Source organism: Astyanax mexicanus, chromosome 10 (assembly GCF_023375975.1).
Source record: "Astyanax mexicanus isolate ESR-SI-001 chromosome 10, AstMex3_surface, whole genome shotgun sequence".
Lineage (NCBI taxonomy): Eukaryota > Metazoa > Chordata > Actinopteri > Characiformes > Acestrorhamphidae > Astyanax > Astyanax mexicanus.
In genome coordinates this window covers 44,611,611-44,632,669 of record NC_064417.1, presented here as the reverse complement: position 1 = coordinate 44,632,669, position 21,059 = coordinate 44,611,611, and the positions used below count along the sequence as shown (strand labels likewise).

Below are 21,059 nucleotides of genomic sequence, written 5' to 3'. Positions count from 1 at the left end.
ATAAATTGTGAGTTGCTATCTTGTGAGTATGGCTGATATAGAAATGCAATGATAGTGGGACATAAGGCCTAATACTGGATGGCACTTTCTATTAGCATTGTGATATTTGATCATGTCACACACAGAAAAAAAATAAAATGTTGCTACCTAATTACACATTTTTTTTTATTAACATCTAGTTTACTTGTGTTGCTCCTAGTCAAAAATGACTGAACATTTAATATTTTACGGAACTACTTAGCAATACCTTAGAAACCACTTAAAAATATCTTATAAACCACCTGGAACACTAAGGCAAATGCCTAGCAACCAATCAATGCCAAGCAAATCCATATCAGTCACAACTGCCTGGATGCTGGATCCACATGAGCTGAACTGTCGTTCTACATCATTCTCCTTTTCCTTAGGAAATGCACTTTTCTAATTCTTAAAGACGTTTTTTTTTTTTTTTTTTTGTTAAATTCTATAATACTTTAGTGGTCAAAGTATAATTTCAGAATTGTCTTCAATAAATAAAATACTATATTTTAATTATTTAAAATTTGCTTTTTTGACTCAGAAAAAAAAAAGTTGTATGAGCAGAAGTCAGTGAGGCCTACAGGCCATAAATAGCAAACAGAAGTTGTAACAAAACTTGTAATATTCATAAGAACATAGGTTCAAAATAGACACTGAAAAAAGTGTGCCCTAATTCTGATTGGCTCAAGGGATCACTCATCCAATATAGTCCCACGCAACTCAAATCCAGACGATGAAACACAAAAGGGCAAAAAGCTCTAAATTGAAATGACCCACATTGTTTTTTATAGTACTTTCATTAGAGTTATTATTATAGTATCTGTCATAATGGTTGGCAGTAATGGCATTGCAGCATGTTCAGCATGTTACCTGAAATAACAAGTTAGGTCAACACTTAACACTGGTCATGACATGCTTATGACATGATTATGTTCTTGGTTATGCTGTTTTTATTATTTATTTTTATTATTATAGGACCTCTAAGGTTGCAAATACATTAACATTATTTTAAATCCTTAAAGTTCTGTAATTCCCGTAAGTTGTGAGGTGGAGATGTTTCACCAAATCCATTTTTGAGAACAGTGCTCACGTACAGTACTTGACCATCTACATGACTTAAATGAAAAGAAGACTTTCTGAACTAAGAAAACCCCTTCCACTGCTCCAAGGTCCAGTTCTGACTCAGTTTTGACAGTGGATAGAGGTTACTCTGAGGTTACGGCTCTGACTGCAGCATGAGATACAGTACAGTACAGTATGTTGTGACACATTTGTCCCGTAACCATCATTAAACAATTCAGTGACTTGTGCCAGAGTAGCCCTTCAGCCAGATTACCAAGACAAGACAGAATTCATTGCCTTCATGGATCAAGGGCCTCGGGCTCCCAACACCCTGTCACTGTGTTGTGTTGTGGACCACTGCTGGGAACCAAACGAAAACTTTGCCTTGAGTTGAGCGATGCTCTTACCCAGTTTTCTGCCCACAACTATCTGCCCTTTGTCAAAGTTGCTCAAGTCTTCATGCCAGCCCTTTTCTCTAGCATCCAACACATCAAATATGAGAACAGACTGTTCAGTGCTGGTATCTAGAATAGCTGAACTGTAGGCCTATATTCCAAACCTTGACATTTACTTGTTCTTATAAGATATTTAACAAATAATACATGATAGGGAATGCTATGACATGAAATACTGATACTACTGTACTGCAGTCATAGGCACCAGCTACAGACCAAGAGAGCTGAAGATCAGTACACTAGTTTCAGTATCTCACAATATACCACAAAACTTTGAGTGTACAAAACTGTTGCTATTATATCATTTTTCCATTATTATCACCTTTTTTTAACTCAGTCCATTTTATCATAAAATAGTTTAAATCTATCAGTCACTAAAAGTGCTAAAGCATCATTTACAACCTTTAGTCATAAAAGAAACAGAACAGTTCATGATTTCCCAATAATCAGTCTTTCAAGCTACGGTAAAAAAACATTAGGCAATGTTAGAGGTTATAATAAAGTATGTTACATTTTAAGAACTTTTCTGTGGAGCTGAATTATTTTGTATACTGTATTTGTCACATTTCGTGTTCACCTGTGTCTCAAACCACACAATGTACCCTACCCACCTACCTACCTACCTACCTACCTACCTAGCAACAGAATTGCTCTGTATAGTGTACAATGTATATTGTACTTACGTGTGATTTGGGATGCCGTCTGAATACACTGAACTACTTATTGAGCTTCACTGGCTATTGGTTGCTGCTCGTATTAAATTCCTAAAGGGTTACGTTACTTGTGCTCCTTTAGTGAACTTTGCCTTTCTTTCCCAAACATTCACACAAAACAATCCAGACTGTCCTCCTACAGAATTCCCTAATAGTGGAACAAATTACCTTCTACTACCAGATCAGGAGAATATCTCGCTACCTTTAAGAAACTCCTGAAGACAGAGCTCTTCAAAGAGCACCTACCCTCCTAACACCTCTAACACCCCTAACAAACTAACTATTTCTAACCTAATTTCCTTCTGTTCCCTTGTTTTCTCATCTATCCCACTGTTCATCTTTAGCCTCCTTTAGGTCCTGTCTAAAATTTGTATATATATATTTTTTTTATTTGAACTCTCTATTGCTAAATGTACATCATTATTTTTAAGTCGTTTTGGATGAAAGAGTCTGTCAAATGTAATGTAATGCAATTTAATGCAATGAATTACAGCATGACATATCCTGCATTCAGTCTCTCTCAGCCAATCACACTGCAGGATTAGAACTGATGTGGTGTAATAGGCGATATTTTCTTATGTGGCCATAATGCGTGTTTGCAGTCTTTATTTCAGGAATATCCGTACACTTGTCGGATTCACAGGATGCGTGCAATATGCTTTAGGAAGATGAATGGCCGAGAATGGAGGCAGATCCCAGAGGACAAAGCTTGGACGAGCAGCACTGGAGTAACGCTTTGCTCTGTGTGTGGGGAGAGGGCAACACTGGAGGGCAAAGTCACAGCAAATGAGGAGGCTGGTCAAAGGGCTTTGAAGTTCAACTACAAAGCTTGGGAAAGACCCAAGGGCACTGTGTGTGTGTGTTTGTGAGTGAGTGAGTGTGTGTGTATAAGTGTATATCCATCTGTGTATGGTGTGTGTGTGTGTGTGTGTGTGTGTGTGTATGAGTGTGTGTTTGTGCATGCATGCGCAAGTCCTGGCCGGTGCCTCTAGGGAAAGGAGTAGCTTCGAATGCACAGTTAATGAGAGAAGCAATCAGTAGCATCCTAGCCCATCAGTGTGTTCCAGCAGTAACACACACTCTACCCCCTGTGCCTCCAGGGACCGGGTGCAGTCTAATGATGAAACCAAAACCTCATTGACTGTAATTCAAAGGTTAGAGCAATTGTCCTTTAGTCACTTTCACTCCGTTAGCAACACACACACACTCTCACATGATTGGAGCTGAATGCTACATGCCTCTTGCAGAAATAAAAAAAATATATTTCCTCCAATTTTTTTTTGTTGTTGACTGTTTAAATATTAAACATGCCAAACTACACACACACTCCCACATGTTTGCTTTTATAGCCTGTCATGATGTTCAGCCATGCATACTGTATATATGTCACTTCTGTCATATCAGAACCCTGAAGCTCCAGTGTTTCGTGTTTTTTTTTTTTTTTAATTTAAATGCCAGTTGGCCTTTACAGTGTGTAAACATTTCATCATGAATGTCCACCACTTTCAAGAGCACTTAATGAAGCACTAACATCTATTGAAGCTTCTATTGCAATTACTATGTGCTTGTTCTTCCTCTGTGTTTTTGTGCAGTTTAGTTAACTCTATATTCAGACTCTATGAATTGTGTTTCACTAGTAATGGTGTAACTACGTGGCTCAGTTCTGGTAGTATTAGAGCCAGTATTAATTTTTTTTTTCCAATATGAGAAAAAATAAGAACATTGAAGACCAGCCAAAAGACATAACACAGATTATAATACAGACCAATATATATATATATATATATATATATATATATATATATATATATATATATATATATATATATATATATATATATATATATATCAGGTGTCCTCAAGCCAACATTTACAGACATTATTGTCTAGCCTGCAGTGTTAAGGAGAGTATGCAGTGTGGAACTATTTTACATGATATATTAAACTTATATACTGTATAGAAACGTTCTGGAAATGGTGTGTGAGTGACAGAGTGAACGCTGTGTTTTAAATAAACTGGGAGCTGAATGGTCCGTGAGGAGAGTTAGTAGTACATTTTAAATTTTAGAGTTGAGTACATTTTAAATAGTAGCTACTAAGCTCCCTTTATGTCCCTTTAAATACACTGTTACTAAAAATAAAGTGTTTTTACTTATTTTATACAAAAATTATGTTTGCATTGGACTGTTAACAGTCTGCATCAAGAGACTCAGAACTGATTTTTCTGGTTATATATATAATATATCTTACATATATTTTCTGGACAATCTTAGTCATTTTATCATTTTATCATAAATCTAGCTTACACACTTCTTTGCTTGTAATGGCAGTGTCAGTCCTATTAAATAAAGTAAAACACATTTTGTGTATGTGTGTGTGTGTGTGTATGAGCATTTGTCAGCATCGCACCTGCTGTTACCTGCTGAGAATTGGGATCAAGCCCTGATGGATCTGCTGGCCAGTCAAAGTATGTAGACTGTCACAAAAATGCTCATCTTTTTGTCCTAAAAATGTACAAAATGCACAAAAGGTGCAGAGTGTGTGTTTTCTCAGCAAAGCTGACTGCAGTGCTACCCTCAGCTGAAGAGCGAGTGACTGGGCAGACACACACACACACACACACACACACACACACACCTTATTTCCTGCTTAGATTGAGAGACAGCGAGTAAGGTCTATATTACAGTGTGTCTGTGTGTGTGTGTGTGTGAGATGGTGCTCCTCCTAGCTCATCTATTCACATTAGTGACAGGAAATGAGAGGCAGCTGAAATCCTGAGCCAGATCAATGCTACAGTGAGACAGTGCACACACACTTAGAGTCTGCCTTTTTTATGAGTCCCTAACTCATCACTCTCTCCATTTCTCTCTCTCTCTCTCTCTCTCTCTCTCTCTCTCTGTCTCTACCTCTCTCTGTCTCTCTCCGATCCAGAAGCTTATTACAGGCGTAATACTGTTTGAATCAAAATATAATAGAGTGCAACTGGAACCAGCTGAGTAAATGTATAATGAATGAGTAGTGTAATTAGTATTATGCTGGTTCAGTGTGCACTGGTGCTGTAGTTAACACTCTTCCTCACTTCTTTTTTTACAGACTTTTACAATGTGTGTGTGTGTAAGAGAGAGAGAGAGAGAGAGAGAGAGAGAGAGAGAGAGAAAGAGAAAGAGAGATAGAGTTAATGCTTGGTCTTTGATAGCATGCATTAAGAGATAGCTATGAAATATTAAGGCGAGTCTGCTGGTGTGTGTGTGTGTGTGTGTGTGTGTACGTGCTCTGTCTCTCGAGCTGCACCAGAATATTTCACAGACACACTGGGAGCACATCCTTTTATTACTAATGCAAAACTGTGAAAAATACATAAATCATAATAAAAGACACTGACATGCCATGTTATGGAACTGAAACAAGTGTCCCATGACTTCTGCCATGTAAAATAGGAGCTAAGGAACGCTGCACTGACCTCTGCGATATGCAACCTTGGCCTCCTGCTTTAAAAGTGAATGCAATTTGTAGACAGATGTTGCAGGACAAAATGTTTACCAAAAAAAGTGGTAATGCCTTCTTATTATCCATTCTCCCATCCATTTAGCATCTACTATCAGGCCTCACTCAAACCCAGATCAATTCTGGCACCTTGCCATTAGTACACTGTTTAAATTCACTCACAATATAGGTGTTCATGATCAATTTCCATACTGCTTTTCAATGACTTTTGGGCTTTTCCTGTATTTTGTCACATCTGGTGCTGTTAGCTCCTCTGTCCCTTCCACACCCAGCTCTAATGGAGGTTCTCAGGTCAACAACTACATTACCCAGAATGCACCACCCGCTGATATCACGCACACACCTGATCACATGACACCTCACCTGCTTCCTCCTGCTCCCGAATACTGATTACTGGCACTATAAAAGAGCACTCCACACAAACACCCACGCCGCGTATTGTAGGTTCTCCTCTTTACAAAGCGTTACTTTATCTCTTGTCTCAGTTTATTTTGTGTATGACCTTGCTTTTGTTTTCTCGACGCCGATTATTGCCTTTGCCTCTGATATTGGATTGCTTGTGTATTACCTGGACTGTGTTTTCACTACTGCCTCTTGGATTACCTCTGACATTGGATCTCTCGTGTATGAACTCTGGACTGTCTCTCGTTTATGGTATGGTTTTGTCTACATTGCTCTGGTTTCTGGTTATTACCCATTTTGTGTATCAACCACGTCTTACATCTGTTTATTTTTATAATAAACGTATTGTTTTATCAGTATCTGCATGTGTCTGCAATTCTGTGCTCACCATGACATATTTAAGCTAATAACTATCTTCTATTGAGCTAAACATGGAGGAGGCCATTTAGTGCCGTGTATCATTTTTTATTAATAAAAATGTGCAAAAAGTAATAGTAAAAAGTGCTTTTTACAATTCTAATAATTACATAATTATTGCATGCACATACATATTTAACTATTATTTCTGAACTGTTTGTCACATAATCAAATAAATCTTGTAGATAAATCTTTTTTTTCAATCAGAAAGCTTTGCAAAGTAAACATATGTGTAAACCTGCTTCAGAGAAAAATACATATTACCAGTCTGCTGCCTAACACTGTTAGTGACTGATAAACTCAGTTAGAGGCAGATTTGCTAGCACCTTAATGCCTCTTAGACCTGGGTGTTTAATACATGGTCTGGGTAAATGCCACTGTGATAACTAGCACACTTTTTAAAGGAAGACTGGTATCAGTTATGTGTAGATACTGTAATAATGAAAAGATGATGAGCCATGATCAGATTACCAGAAAATACAACTGAATAATGATGCATTAATAATCCCCCACAAATCAAAATGCAGCTAAATCACTGAGGTCAGAGACTTCAAATCTTTCCATCCTGCAAGATGCTGCAAGATATAAGAAAACGCGCCCATGGACATAGACTGACAATCAGTTTTGACAGAGCAGACAGACAATCATACACATACACACACACACACTCCCACAAACTCTACTACTGAACAAATCCCTAGCTAGCCGCCTCCTCGCTCAGGCCCCGGTTGATTGGAGACATCACAGAAGCAGACGGGTTTAAATCTCACCACTGATTATTAACGGATTGGCAGGACGAGCCGGAATCAATGTAACACCCTCAAAAAGAGTCATTAATTCTTTACAGCTGGCCGATGAGGTAATCTTCAGTGGTGCCTTTAGACGGGGCTGCTGTCGTTTCGTACAGGCCCTTGATCTGAAGGAAGCCACCAGTCAGTCAATGAGAGACAGAGGTATATGGGGAGAGGGGGAGGGCGAGACGGAGAAAGTAAGAAGCAATGGAGATGGATGAAAGAGCTTCACTTCAGAGCTGGCACGTCATTTGAAAGGAAGTGATGCACAGAGAGAATGAGAGAGAGAGACGTGTGAAAAGAGGGAATGGGGGGCCCGCCGCTGTCTGGGTTGTATGATTGGCCGGTTCAGTCTCAGTATCACAGCTCACACTGACAGTGTGTGACTGCTCAGAGCAGCCGCGGACAGGGAGCTCATGTACCTGCACTCTTCTGATCACCGAGAGAAACATGAGGCATACCAGGTTAATCTGGCAATAGTGAAGAGAGAGAGAGACAAAATCTGATAATTCTAATAAAGCTTACACAACTGGACTGAAAGGAAATGTATCTTTGTATCTGTTCAAATCCCCTGTGGGAAAACAGGCCTGTAATTTAAGATAACTCTCCTTCCTCCCTGAACTTCTGTCCCTTTGTCCTTGCTCTGACTCCTCTTGGCCTATTGCAGTCTGTTAAGAGTGGGCAGGTTTTGCAGCAACAGACCCTGCTGCTCCTGAAACAGACGCACCATACACACCATATGCTTCCTGTTCCATATGTGCCATATGCTAATGTTGCCTGACCAGGCTATATCTCTTTCTCTCTCATGCACGTTTTTCCTCTCACTTTCCTAGTGGCCTTCTGTGAAGTGACATGCTGAGGTCACCTTGGGGTCAAAAGGACACTTGGGAAGCAGCTGTGCTTCGATGCAAACTGTATCCACACACACACACATAAACTTCTCACACACTTTTCTAGTAGCCTGGGGGACCATTCCCACTGAAAACACAAGCCTAAAGAAAGTATTGTTCATGAACACAGATGTGGCATTTGTGTGGCAGTGTGAATAGCAAAAGAAAGACACTGAATCTGATTTGGACCACTTCAATACATGATGCTGAATTAATGTCACTTTTACACATAAAGATATGGGAAAACTGACTTAAGGAGAATGAAAAATGGACAACAGCAGTGAATGACTGCTTGTTGTGAGATAAACTAAATCGAACTGACCTGTGGGACTAATTAAATAAAATAAATGTTTCTTTATCTAATAATAAAATAGAAAAAAAGGGAAAAAAAACTAAAAAACTTAATGTTTTGCACAGGGAAAATGGACAACAGCAGTTATCTGTGGCAGTATCTGTGGCAGAATATAAGCAGTATCTTTGGCTGAATAACATGCCATTTTTACAGCAAGCTGGAATCCTATAGAGCTCCTTTGGTCTTCTCTCTGGCAAGGGTGAAACCGAAACTTCACATGAAGCATTGCTGTTTTTCGCATGCACATCAGTGATGCCAGATATAGGTAACATTAAATAGAAATATGTATGAAAAAATCAGATATAGGGGGCCACTTTCACTTAGTTGATGGGCATGAAAGTTCCCAGGCTTGGAGGTGATGTGTGTGTGTGTGTGTGTGCTGGTGTGTATGTGTGGGTGTCCTGCTACAGTCAGCATTGTGAAGGGAGGGTAAGCGACTCAATAACACGGCCATGTCCACCATGAGATATTATAGAGAGGTGCTGGTGAGATAGTCAGCGGCTCATGTTAGGGACAGTGTGAGTCAGTGGGAGAAAATAGAGAGAGAAAAAAACTTCTATGACACTCGCCACACGGCCTGTCTACACTGATGTATGAGCAACCCCAGCGTCCCAGTGTACACAGAGGTGACACTGCACACACACACACACACACACACACACACACACACACACACGCACAGGCATACCTCTCCTAAGCTCAAGGGCACCAGCAAAGCCAGTGCAAGCATGCACAATTTATTATGTGCTTGTTTTCCATCGCTGTCATAAGTAAATAACCTCCCGGTAACTCCAATATTTTTTTGTACCGCCATTATGAAGATGGCAGCTGCCCTTTACATCATGTAAACACCGCACGGACCAATATAAAACCTGCAGAATTTCAAGTTTCAATGAAAGATGAAGGTCAAGTGTATTTCTTTCCTGCTCCTGTTACTTCTGCTTCTACAAAGTCAGTGGAACAGGGGTATGAGTGTTACTGAGACTTTTACAGTATGTGCATCTGCATGTGTGTGTCAGTTGCTTCATCAATTATGTGTATGGGTTCCTACTGGTCTACTGGTTCTACTGAACTGAACTAAACTAAACTCACCAAAAGGAGCTAATAACTAAAGCAAATTAAACTTAACTTAAATTAAGTAAACTGACGAGAAATTAACTTAACTAGGCTGAATTAAACTGGTCAGAAATGAACTGAACTGAATTTATCTTAAATTGAACTGAATTCTAGTCAGTTAAACAGAATTTTACTGATCCAACTGAAATAACCGGAATTAAACTTTCTTTTTAAAAAAGAAGCAAAACTGTTAGCAGAAGCACCTCAGCTCTAAAACATATGGTCTACACTTTTTACCTCCACTGCTAATCCTCCTTTTCTAACAACAGGGAGTTTGGGAATTTTTCCACTTCAAACATCCTCTTTTCTAGCTCATACTATTTAAAGTCTGTAAAAGATGGACAGTTAGAGTAAGTGCTTCTTGCTGTGTGAGTATAAAAAGCTCTAAAGCTCTCAAATATGTTTTGAATCATATTCTAGTCCCAAACACTCAAGGAAAAGAAAAAATGCCTACTTTAAAGGAATTAATTTTTTTTAGTTAATGCACAGTTGGATCAAAAACCTCCACATTCTTACAGAGCATGACTAAAGCACCCAATTATCCAAGTGTTCCTCCCTGCATATAGTGACTATAACATGGGAATGGTTAGAATATACAAAGAGAAAATGCAAAATCTGCTTATAATCCTCAAAACACTCATTGCATCTTGTTCTTGCTATGAGTGTCGACTCAGGAGCTCTGACTTTCTGAATGGGAATTACAAGTTTGTGTGTGTGTGTGTTTCTGTGTGTGTGTGTGTTTGTGTGTGTGTGTGTGTTTGTGTGTGTGGCCTCCTTCTGTCCAGTGGATCTAGGAGTATTCTGCTTGCTCGTAGTGATCTGATCCTCGCCTCGTCGACCGTCCGTCTGCCGTCTAGACCAGAGCCCGTGGATTCAGGGCTGAAGCCTGAAGGGGCCTAAACCTCGTTATCGCTATTACACATTCCATCTGTCCCTGTCCTTTCCCCGCTCTCTCCATCCCTCTCTCCCTCTGTTTGATCACGGCTGATCCCCGGGAATCAGGCGGTCTTTAGAGCAGACGGAGCTCAGGGGAGCCGCGCAGCGTTTTGTCTCCGCAACGCGTGATGACAGACCCTCTCCTCTTTTGCATCAGCACCGCTCACCTGTATCCTAGCAACCGCCTCCCTGCTGTGGCAGCCTCTCCACGCAGTGATGAGTGAGAGATCAGAAGTGCACGGAATGATAATTCCTCCTTTCTTTACTCCTCTTCTCAACATTTCTCTTCTCCTCTTATCTCAATTTTTCTTCTCTTCTTATCTCAAAGTTTCCCCTCTTCTAATCTAAACATTTCTCTTGTCTTCTTTCTCTTCTTGTCAACATTTCTCTACTTTTCTTTTCTCTTTTCTACATCTCTCTCATCTTCTTTCACTTCTTATGTCAGCATTTATCTTATGTTCTTTCTCTACTTAAGTCAACATTTGTCTTCTATTCTTTTCTCCTTCCTACATTTCTCTTTTCTTCTTATCTCAACACATATCTAGTATTCTCCTTTATTCTCTTCTAATCTCAAAACTTAACTTCTATTTTATTCTTTACATTTCTCTTCTCTACATGGCTCTTCTTCTCTCAAAATTTCTCTTCTCTTTTCAATATTTCTCTTCTCTTACCTACAAATCTATCAACATTACTATTCTCGTCTTTTCTCAATATTCTTTTCTTTTCTTTTATCTCTTCATTTTTCATCTCATCTTGTTTCTATACTCTCTTCATCTGTACATCACTGTTTTTAACAAAGCCTTTTCACTTCTCATCTGTACATAATTTTTTATTACACCTTGTTCACACTATCGTTTCTACATTTGTCTTCCCTTCTCTGTCCGTCTTACTTTTCGGTTTCTTTTCTCATCTTTTAATTTCTTATATTTTGTCTCATGTTCTCTCTTCTCTTTTCTTCAGTTGTGTGTGTATGTGGAAAATAGCTACAGGTCGTGGTTGGAAGCACGTGTTTTATGGTTCTATTCAGAGTGTATCTCCCTATCTCTCTCTCTCTCTCTCTCTCTCTCTCTCTCACTCTCCTTTTCTCTCTCTCTTAGTCTCTCTTCGCTGCTCTGCCTTCTCTCGCCCCGCTAGTCCTAGGACAGTTGGGCTAATCTCAGTGGAGCTGTAGTCGCTGTCTGCATTAACAAAAGTGCTGCAGTGGCACATTTCACTGTTAAGTTGCACACATATACACACACACACACCACACACTCTGGGGAGGTTGGAGGAGGAGTTTAAGCTTGTCTCAGTCGGCCCGCAATTAAAGTCTTTGGTTTAACCAAGTATTGAGGAAGAGTCACAGAAACGGAGAAAACTCCAATTAACACTGTTTACAGACAGAGCCTGGCAAACAATTCACAACAAGAGGTCTCCTATTAACCTAAAAACAGTGACTGTAATTTTTCAGTAAAATTTAACTGTGATTACAAAATTGCATAATTAACTACACATACCAACGTGTTTAAAATTATACACTATGTGCTTAACATTTACTTCAATAACTCATTTTAAAAAACATTTGTTCACTAACAAGCATTTTCAAAGCCTCCATACCCAAAGCAGTGTGTGAACTTGCACACAAATTAAAGAGCAACCTGACCTACTCTTTATTCACTTAAATACTTTATTTAAATAGGGATAGCCTGCAGCCCAATAGCCAGGGGCTGTTCATTCTCAGTAGAAGGGATCTGCATGAAATCATAGAAATGATAAATAAAATGTGTATCATAAAACAAATATAAAATCTCTAAAATGATTCTAAGGTAGAAATTATAATAAATTGCAATTTGCAAGTTAAATCAAATAGTGTTTAATTTTCGGAGTGTAATTAATGCACAATTAGGACAATTCTAAAGCAAATTTAACAAATTAAATAAATGATTGTATCATGTATACAAATAAACATTAATTCTGGTAGGTGTGAAAGTAATAGAGCATTGAAAATAAATTCAAAAAATAATTAGAAACTGTGTGCAAAATGTGTAGAATATATTTTTTATTCACATGCAAGAAAGCAATTAATGTGTAATTAAACCATGAATTGAAATAAAATTACAAAAGTATAATACTGACTGCAAATAAGGGAAGAGATTCCTTAAAGGAAACAAACATAACTGTTATGCATTTTTTAATATGTTACATATATTTAAAATATATATTCAATGTGTTAAAGGTATTTTCATTTAGAAAACTAACAGCACATGTAATATGAACAGGGATGCTCAAACATACAGAATGATGCACTTTTGGAAAGTCACGCAAAACGGATTTGTTCTTTTCTCACATTCTTTGTTAGGTTGCTCATTAACACTATTCACTAATATTTATAGCTTTTAGGAAACACATCTCAGATTATTTTAAAGACAACATATATATTGTTATTGTCATAAACAACAACAACAACAACAACAACAACAGCAAAATCTTCTCCAACATCTCCAAAATAACAATTAGAAAAGTGCCTAATTAACATTTTATTTGGAGCATTTCTATTGGATCGTTGATCATGAAACAATGGAATAAACAATGATAAATCAATGTATTACAATAAGTCAGCACACTCAACACACTTAACATCTGATGGCCAATTTTTATCCTACCAGTAACCCTATGACAAATAAATACCCCTGTCCTGAAACATGCTCAGTTTAAGATAACCAATTTTGTGTTATTTTACTGGTATTCACAATTAGAATATTCCCAATTAACACATTCGATTTACATTTAATTTGCATTCCAGAGCAGGTTTTAAGTCTGTACTTTCAAAGTTTTTCCAATTTATTTGGTTGTCAAGTAAAGAAAAATCTGTTTTAAAAAATTCAAGGGCATTTTTCCTTCCATGAAACAAGACTGAATGCACAATAGCTTCTAATAAAATTCAGAGCATATAGGAGCACCTTTAGCTCTGCTTACAAACACAAATGCAGTATCTGCTGAAAGTTTAGAATCTGCATTTATAACAGCAGTTTGAGTGAGGAATAATCAATATCACAAATGACAGCATGCTATTGTTATTGTTACGATGTTCTAAAGGTTAAATTCGACCCGTGTTGTGAGAAAGTTTTGTCAATGGCTCGGCTGAAATAACCGACAAAGCAAAAAAAAAAAAAAAACACTCTTGTTTTCGTCTCGAAAGCTACAACAGGCCTTTTCATTCTCGCAATATGAAGATGCCACCTGTTCGCCTCTGGCTATTGTGGACAGAAATCTCAAGCATCGGTATTTTTGTGTGATGCTCGCTGGGCTTGTAAAGCGAAGCCGGCGCTCCATTCAGCTGGATGAGCGACTGTGTGGAGCGGAGGGGGGCCGGAGGAGCCTGAGGGGCTGCCGGCTGATCCAGCACAAAGGCACACGGAGCGCCCAAGGACGCAGAAAAGGCATGCGGATATTTGAATACAGCATCGGAGACGGAGGGGGCAGAGCGAGGGCACTTGTGCTGATTCTTGCACTTGCTGACTGCCCCATCTGTTGAGCGCTGTCTCTGGGGAGCGGGTGGGCCGGGTGGGTGACACATCTGCCCTCAGCTCAGGGATTTTAGAGCCGGACACGGAAGGGGCACAGAGGGGACATGATGGGGACATCAGGAGGAATGCGTCTGGTGCTGAGCTCTGCGGTTCAGGTGGAGGCTTGTAATGGAAGCCACTGTGAACTAAACTCAAACCAAGGCAAATTATGTATTATCAAATCATGTATTATGTTTTAATACACTGAAATAGTTCTTGACTGAGCGTGTATTTAAAGATGGGTTAACTGGGATGAAAACAATAAAGGATGTAATCCTTTAGTAACTACACAGATACAAGCCTATACCTAGCCAACATGCTAATGTGGGGCACACATGGATGGAACCTGGGCTTGGTGGGTTCCAGCTTGATATTGGGCTCCAATTTACATTGCTAACCTGATGGGGCCTACACTGTAAACCCAGAAGTTGTTTGAACTTGTTGTTGATTTAAGTCTGATGTTGATTTAAGTTGATTTAAGTTGTTGATTTAAGTCTGTTTTAGATAAAATTGGATATTTCTAAACATTACTCAACTATTTTGAGTTAGTTGAACATTTGTGGGCACATATACTGTACTATTTAAACTGAGATCTTTGAGTTGAACCAACTTCTAATAACTGAGTTTAGTCTGTGTTGCCATTGGCAGCTTCTTTTCCATTGGCTTCTGTCGCAATCTATTTGCATACTGGGTGTGTCCAACAGTTTCTGACTAACACTCACCATCAGTGTGTAGTTATTCTCTCCGGGCTTCCTTAGAAATAAATCAACTTTCCCTTTAGTTGTAATAACTTGATGTTTTAATTTATGCTAACTCAATTTTTTATTGCCCATTACTTAAAAAATTACTCAAACAAAAATTGAGTAAACTCAACGTAACCGATCTTACATTATAACAAAAATAAAAACGTTAAATCTTTAAAAATCGTTAAAAAACTTATCCGGGCTCAGAACCCATTAACAAAACCTTTTGGCACCCAGCTGGACCCAGTTGGGCTGCATGATCAGACAGGTAGAGGCAGGTAGAACACCATGGTCTAAAGTCATGCTTCTTAAAATAGTCACAAACCCTCATGGTAAACATGGTAAACATGTTTAGCTTTTTTGCTAAGATGACTCAATATGACTCACAAAGGGTTGAGAAACACTCTGGACCAAAAAAGGTCTCAGGGAAAAAAAGTTTAGAACTGATGTTCTAGAACACACAGTAAAAAGGCAACAAACATTATCTGTTAAATGTTTTAGAATGCCCCTTTTTCCAATTTATTGCTGAATTTAAACACTTTGTGTCCAGTCAATAATTGGAAATGAATAAAACTAAAATAGAAAAACAAAACAAAAAAATAATATATATATATATTTTTTTCAAGCAAGCGATTTTTAGAAAACTGAATTAAATAAACTAAGCTTTGTAAATGGATTAAAAAAATATCCATTTATAAAGCCTATCTGTAGTAAAGCAGTGGAATTCACAGTTCCATCATAATAACTAGAGGATCGTGTTGATGTGTCTGTGTTGCTCTGCAATTACCCCAAGAAGGGGGAAATGGGCATGTGGGAATACAATGCTCAGTGGACCAATCACAGTGCACATCAGGGTACAGCATAGTCTATGATGCCGGGATCACAGCTATTTGTAGGGTACATGTGCATTAGGCTTAAACCACAGATTTGACACAAAAGCATACATTTAATTTATTCTATAAATTAGACTTTACAACATGAGCTCCACTCTGCTCTAAATAATCCTCCGCTTTATCACTTCACAAGGAAATCTATCAAAAGAGATATTAAGGTACAGCTCTCTGCTAATTTCAAACACAAAGTCATGTCAGGAAGGTCAAGCCGTCCGCTAAGAAAATAATAACCCTTTCAACAATGTTTTCCACGGCCTCAGTCTGGCGACACAGGGCGCCCGATGCTATGGTGTGGAACAGTAATGAAGTATAAACTAGCTACGAGTGGACCAATGAATAATGCAGTCCATCAAAGAACAGCAGACAGGGACATCTAACAGAAGCAGATCAGGAGGAATCAGCTGGAGAGCATTCCTCCTCAGGCACATCCGATAATGAGCGGAAGCATCTGGATTAATCAGTACAATCATGGGAACACACACACAGAAGCTAGCACACACGCTCATACACATATGTAGGCTGTAGCAACAAGGGAACAACCTGTGTCTTTAAGTATCAACTAGGGCTGTATGATACTTTGTGTTTATATCATTTTCATGCTAAACTCATTAAAAAGAGCTGCGAAAATGCCTTAAACAACAGCAAAACGAATATGAAATATCCACATGCAACAAAAGAGGGAGCTCTTTAGACTGTAGACTGCATGGATATGACATAACTAGACTGGAGGCAGAGCAAGGTTGAGCTACTTTTTAGCTAGGAAAAAATAAGTGCAACTCTTCATGAAGTTAAAACTACTTTAACATCTTACTTTTCTGCATTTCACATCGATATAGGCATATAAAAGCACATTTCCGTTTTTTGTCCATATACTGCAGCAAACGAAGGAGCTCTTTAGGTTGCAGACTGTAATCACATGACATAACTAGGCTGGAGGCAGAGTGAGGTAGAGTGAGGTAGAATTCCATAAGGAAAACCATTAAACTACTTCTTAGCCTGGAAAAAAATGGGTGCAACCAAGCCAAGTGGAAATATTTAACTAATTTAGGATCTTCATTTATTGCATTTCACATTATCCAACTGTGTTACCGCACATCTCATTTTTTGCCCATATGGTGCATTCCTAATATCAAGCTACTCAAAATTACTACCAATAGACCGAACAACTCTTAATCCAACAAGCAATTATGATTAATTTTGAAAGGGATGCAATTTAGAACAAGCAAACCCACTGCTACGTATTACTTTCAGCCATCCCTCAAAGCTACATTCTTTAACAGCAATAAGTATCTAGTCTAGATGATATGCAGATGATTCACACGTTTGTCCCTATCCCAATAAAAGACATAAAAATAATATATATATTATATATATATTCTTCACATTTAAGAGTTTCATTCCAGGACCTACTACCATGATGAAGTGGTGATCTCAGCAACTGCTTAAAATAAAAGAAAAAATGGAACATGGACTTTACCAATGAAGTATGACAGCAGAATGGCCAGCAGGGCGGCGGCAGCGATGGCTGTCACGGCTGCGCATTTCCAGCTGCAGTATTTCGAGGGCTTCTTCAGCTTGAAGGCGCTTCTGGAGAAGGTGTTTCTGGGCAAGAGTCGAGGTGGAGGGGAGTACACCGTGCCCGAAGTCAAAGGGTAACCTGGCGATGAGCTGCTGAAGAGGGGTGTCGTCCCTGACGACGTCTTAAACAGGAAGTGCCTGGTGAGGAGAGAGGCATTCGATTATTTTACAGGATAGAAAAGTCTATATTTAAAATCTTCAATTTAATCTTAAACTCATCAGTGTTTCCAGGCAGACATTCACTTCTCACTCTTGTAGGGTATAAGTGTAAGGAGTGAATAAATTCCTTATATTCCTTACACAGTAGTTTCATCAGAGGGTCCCCCCAGGCCCTTCTAGGCCTTCAGAGAGAGCATAATGACTTCGGAGAAGCAAAAAATATGTCTGCAATTTTTAGTTCATGTAAATTTAACTGAATCATCATACTTGTATTTTAAGTACTGCAGTAATACTTTTATTCCACCAGTAAGGTTTGGTTGAAAGCAAAAGGGTAAAGGTGTTAAGAAAAGAACAATGGAAAATGACATCTAAGCTGTCACTCCCATTACTCTGAATATCAGGAGACAGGATATATCACATTTAATCATGAACAACCTGTGACAGAGGCATCAACCAATCTTGCTCAGACTTAAAATGAATGAATGATACCCCATAACTTTCCATGAGGATGTGTGAACACAAGTGTGAATGAAACCAGGTTTCTAGCCATTCTTAAAAAAAAATGTAAATGCTGTAAATGTCTAATTACAGCCAGCTCACACATCTACACTCTACTTCAGTTCCCAAGAGTGATGTTCTAAAACCACCTGGTCCTGAGAGACGCCCAGATGGTCCATATTTCTGGTAAATCTCTGTGTGTTGTGAGTTGGAGTGGAACAAAAATCCTTCTTTGAGATAAAGTAAAAACCTTTTACCACCTTTAAATGAGCATTTCTTATCTATAATGGTCAGTAATGGCAAAACGCATCAGCAATAGCTTAGAATTTATAATGAAGAGATAGCTAAAATTAGAATTTGAATTAAAATAGATATATTTTTATATTTATTGACTTAATTCAATGCTTCTAAGTCTGATAATCTGAGTAATATATAAAAAAGGTAATTTATAGCTGTTACTGGACAAAACACTGACAGTCCAAAAGTCAGGGGATAGCACTATGCAAATATGAGTTGTGAGGTGTTATCTGGTGAGTGAGGTTAAACACTGGCTACTTTAGATAGATAGATACTTTATCATACTTTATTGATCCCGAAGGAAATTTAGCAGCCAGTAGCAATTACACAACACAGTAGAAACAAAAACAATACACAGTAGAAACAAACAATAAGTGTAGTACAATACACTTATTGAGGGATAAAATTCTAAATTGAGACTTAAAAAAATATATACATAAATATATAAATACAAAAAAACTATAGAAAGTGTGGAAGTAAACAGTCGTAGATATGAGGTAGTGCAGTAAAAGAATAAACTAAGTATAGGAGGTATTAGTAGATATGACTATTAAACATAAACATAAACATGTGCAAGTATTATATTTAAGTTAGGTGCGTAGTGTAGTGTCCAGGGGTGCAAAAGTACAGGATGTACAGTAAAGTGTCCCGGAGTGCAAATGTACAGGATGTACAGTAAAGTGTCCAGGAGTGCAAGTGTACAGGATGTACAGTAAAGTGACAAGTGTCCAGGAGTGCAAATAAACAGTATATACAGTAAAGAGGCAAAAGAGTCTCAGGGTGTAGATGTGTATGGTGTTTTTCCAGTACAGATAAAAAAAAAAGGCTGTGATTAAGAAAGCACATATTAAAATGAGACCTGATAGTGGGTGCCAGATAGATATGGATAATAATGGTCTATTATATTATTTGTTTTACATTGGCTATAGCAAAAGAAATGGGGCATGTCGATAAATACTACATAGTGTTTTGTTAATGATAGTGATAAGAGTGATAGAGAGAGAGAAAGAGAGAGAGAGAGAGAGAGAGAGAGAGAGAGAGAGAGGGAGAGAGAGAGAGAGAATTTAAAGTTAAACTGCTATTATTTTAAAGCATTAAGAAAAAATCTATCTGGTCTTATTGAAAAGACAATAAAAGTAGAGGAGATACAGAACATAGTGTGAGTGAATATCTGATGTCAAATCAATCCTGAGGTTCAGAAGTGTCGTGATTGTCTCGCAGGATCTGCCCCCTCGTGCTTGGTGTGTGTGTGGGGTGTGTACGAGTGGGGTGTGTGTGTGTGTGTGGAGGCTGCAGAGCGCTGCAGGGGGGCAGTGGGGTGAAGGACACCATGTCCAGCGTGACTCAGTGGACATATGGCACACGGACATACAGCGCTGCAGGCCTGCTGCTGGCCCACCGAGGGACACTTACACAACACAAGTACTCAATAATTCAGGAGGCTCCAGGTACAGCACACACATATGCACATAATCACCCACACACAGACACACAAACACTGCCTTTTAACAGAGCAGAGCAGTGATGAAAAGACTCAGAGGAATGTGCTGAGAATAATGAATTGAGCTATAAGAAGTGTTTTGCACCAAAGAGCTGAAAAACCTGAATAGCGTTTATTTTATGTTGATGTATATGATAAACAAAACTGGTGAATAGCAAGATGCTTACTGACACTAAAGTAATCTCTTTAGCTACGTCTATGATACCAGCTTGAGGTGGCATGAATACGAATTTATCATTTTATCCATTAATATGAAAGTGGTAAAGTGGTAGACTAACATGTCAGTTTGCCACTTTGCATCAGAGTGGTTAACACACTGTTTATACACTTTTTAACCAATACATTTTCATGACTCTTCCAAGCCAATTTTCATGACCATACGATTTTTAAAACATCTGTGCAGACATGGAAAATAAAACCAAAAATCAAAAACTATGATCAGAATTAATTACAGTAGGTTTAATTTTAATTTGATGAGAAAAGCAATGTTTAAGCAATCTTTAATCTTTATGTTGACACACAATCCTCAATAATAACTCTGAGCTGATGTATCTGTTAGCTCAAAATAGCTTTCCTTTATCGGTAGAAGGAAATTTTACAAAAAGGACTTTTACAAAACTTTCTGTTTTTTTTTTTCTTTTCCAAAACCTATCCAGGCCTGGAAATTGCTATTTTAAAATTCCATGAGTTTTCCAGGTTTTTCATAACCGTTCAAAACCCTGTTAACATGTAATTAATGTGTTATTTACTAAGAATGTTAAATTAACCCAGACTTCACTTCATATTTAAACTGATAGTAAATAACCTGTTCTGTTTCAATAGGTAAACAGCTAATTTACAATTTTGATACCATTTTTTAAAGTACATGAGAGATATAAACTTTGAGACATAACACAAATTCAACCAAATAAGAATAACTAAACACATTCGACCAACTAAGAAATTAATAAGATTGTTTTCACTTCATTTTCTATTTGATTTTACCTGGTTTGAATCATGACTTGGCATGAAGCACCAAGCAGCATTAGTACGACAGGTGCTCTGAAAATGTTTTTTTTTTTTTTACATCTAAAATTAAAGAAATATGTTTGAAACTCACTCTTTTCTCTGTTTCTGAGCATTAATGATGATAGCCATGTTTTTTATGCAAGGTCTCATTAATGTATTAAATGATTTCATACACTAACAT

General features: G+C 38.1%; 1 protein-coding gene across 9 annotated transcripts in view; it reads right to left on the bottom strand.

Moving 5' to 3' along the window:
- tenm2a (teneurin transmembrane protein 2a) overlaps positions 1 to 21,059 on the bottom strand; it is a 433,542-nt gene that overhangs the window by 79,881 nt on the left and 332,602 nt on the right. For all 9 annotated transcript variants that reach the window (XM_049484477.1, XM_049484478.1, XM_049484480.1 and 6 more), the window contains one exon: positions 17,315 to 17,553. In XM_049484477.1, the coding sequence (XP_049340434.1) occupies positions 17,315 to 17,553 (239 nt within the window). The remainder of the gene's footprint in view (positions 1 to 17,314; positions 17,554 to 21,059) is intronic.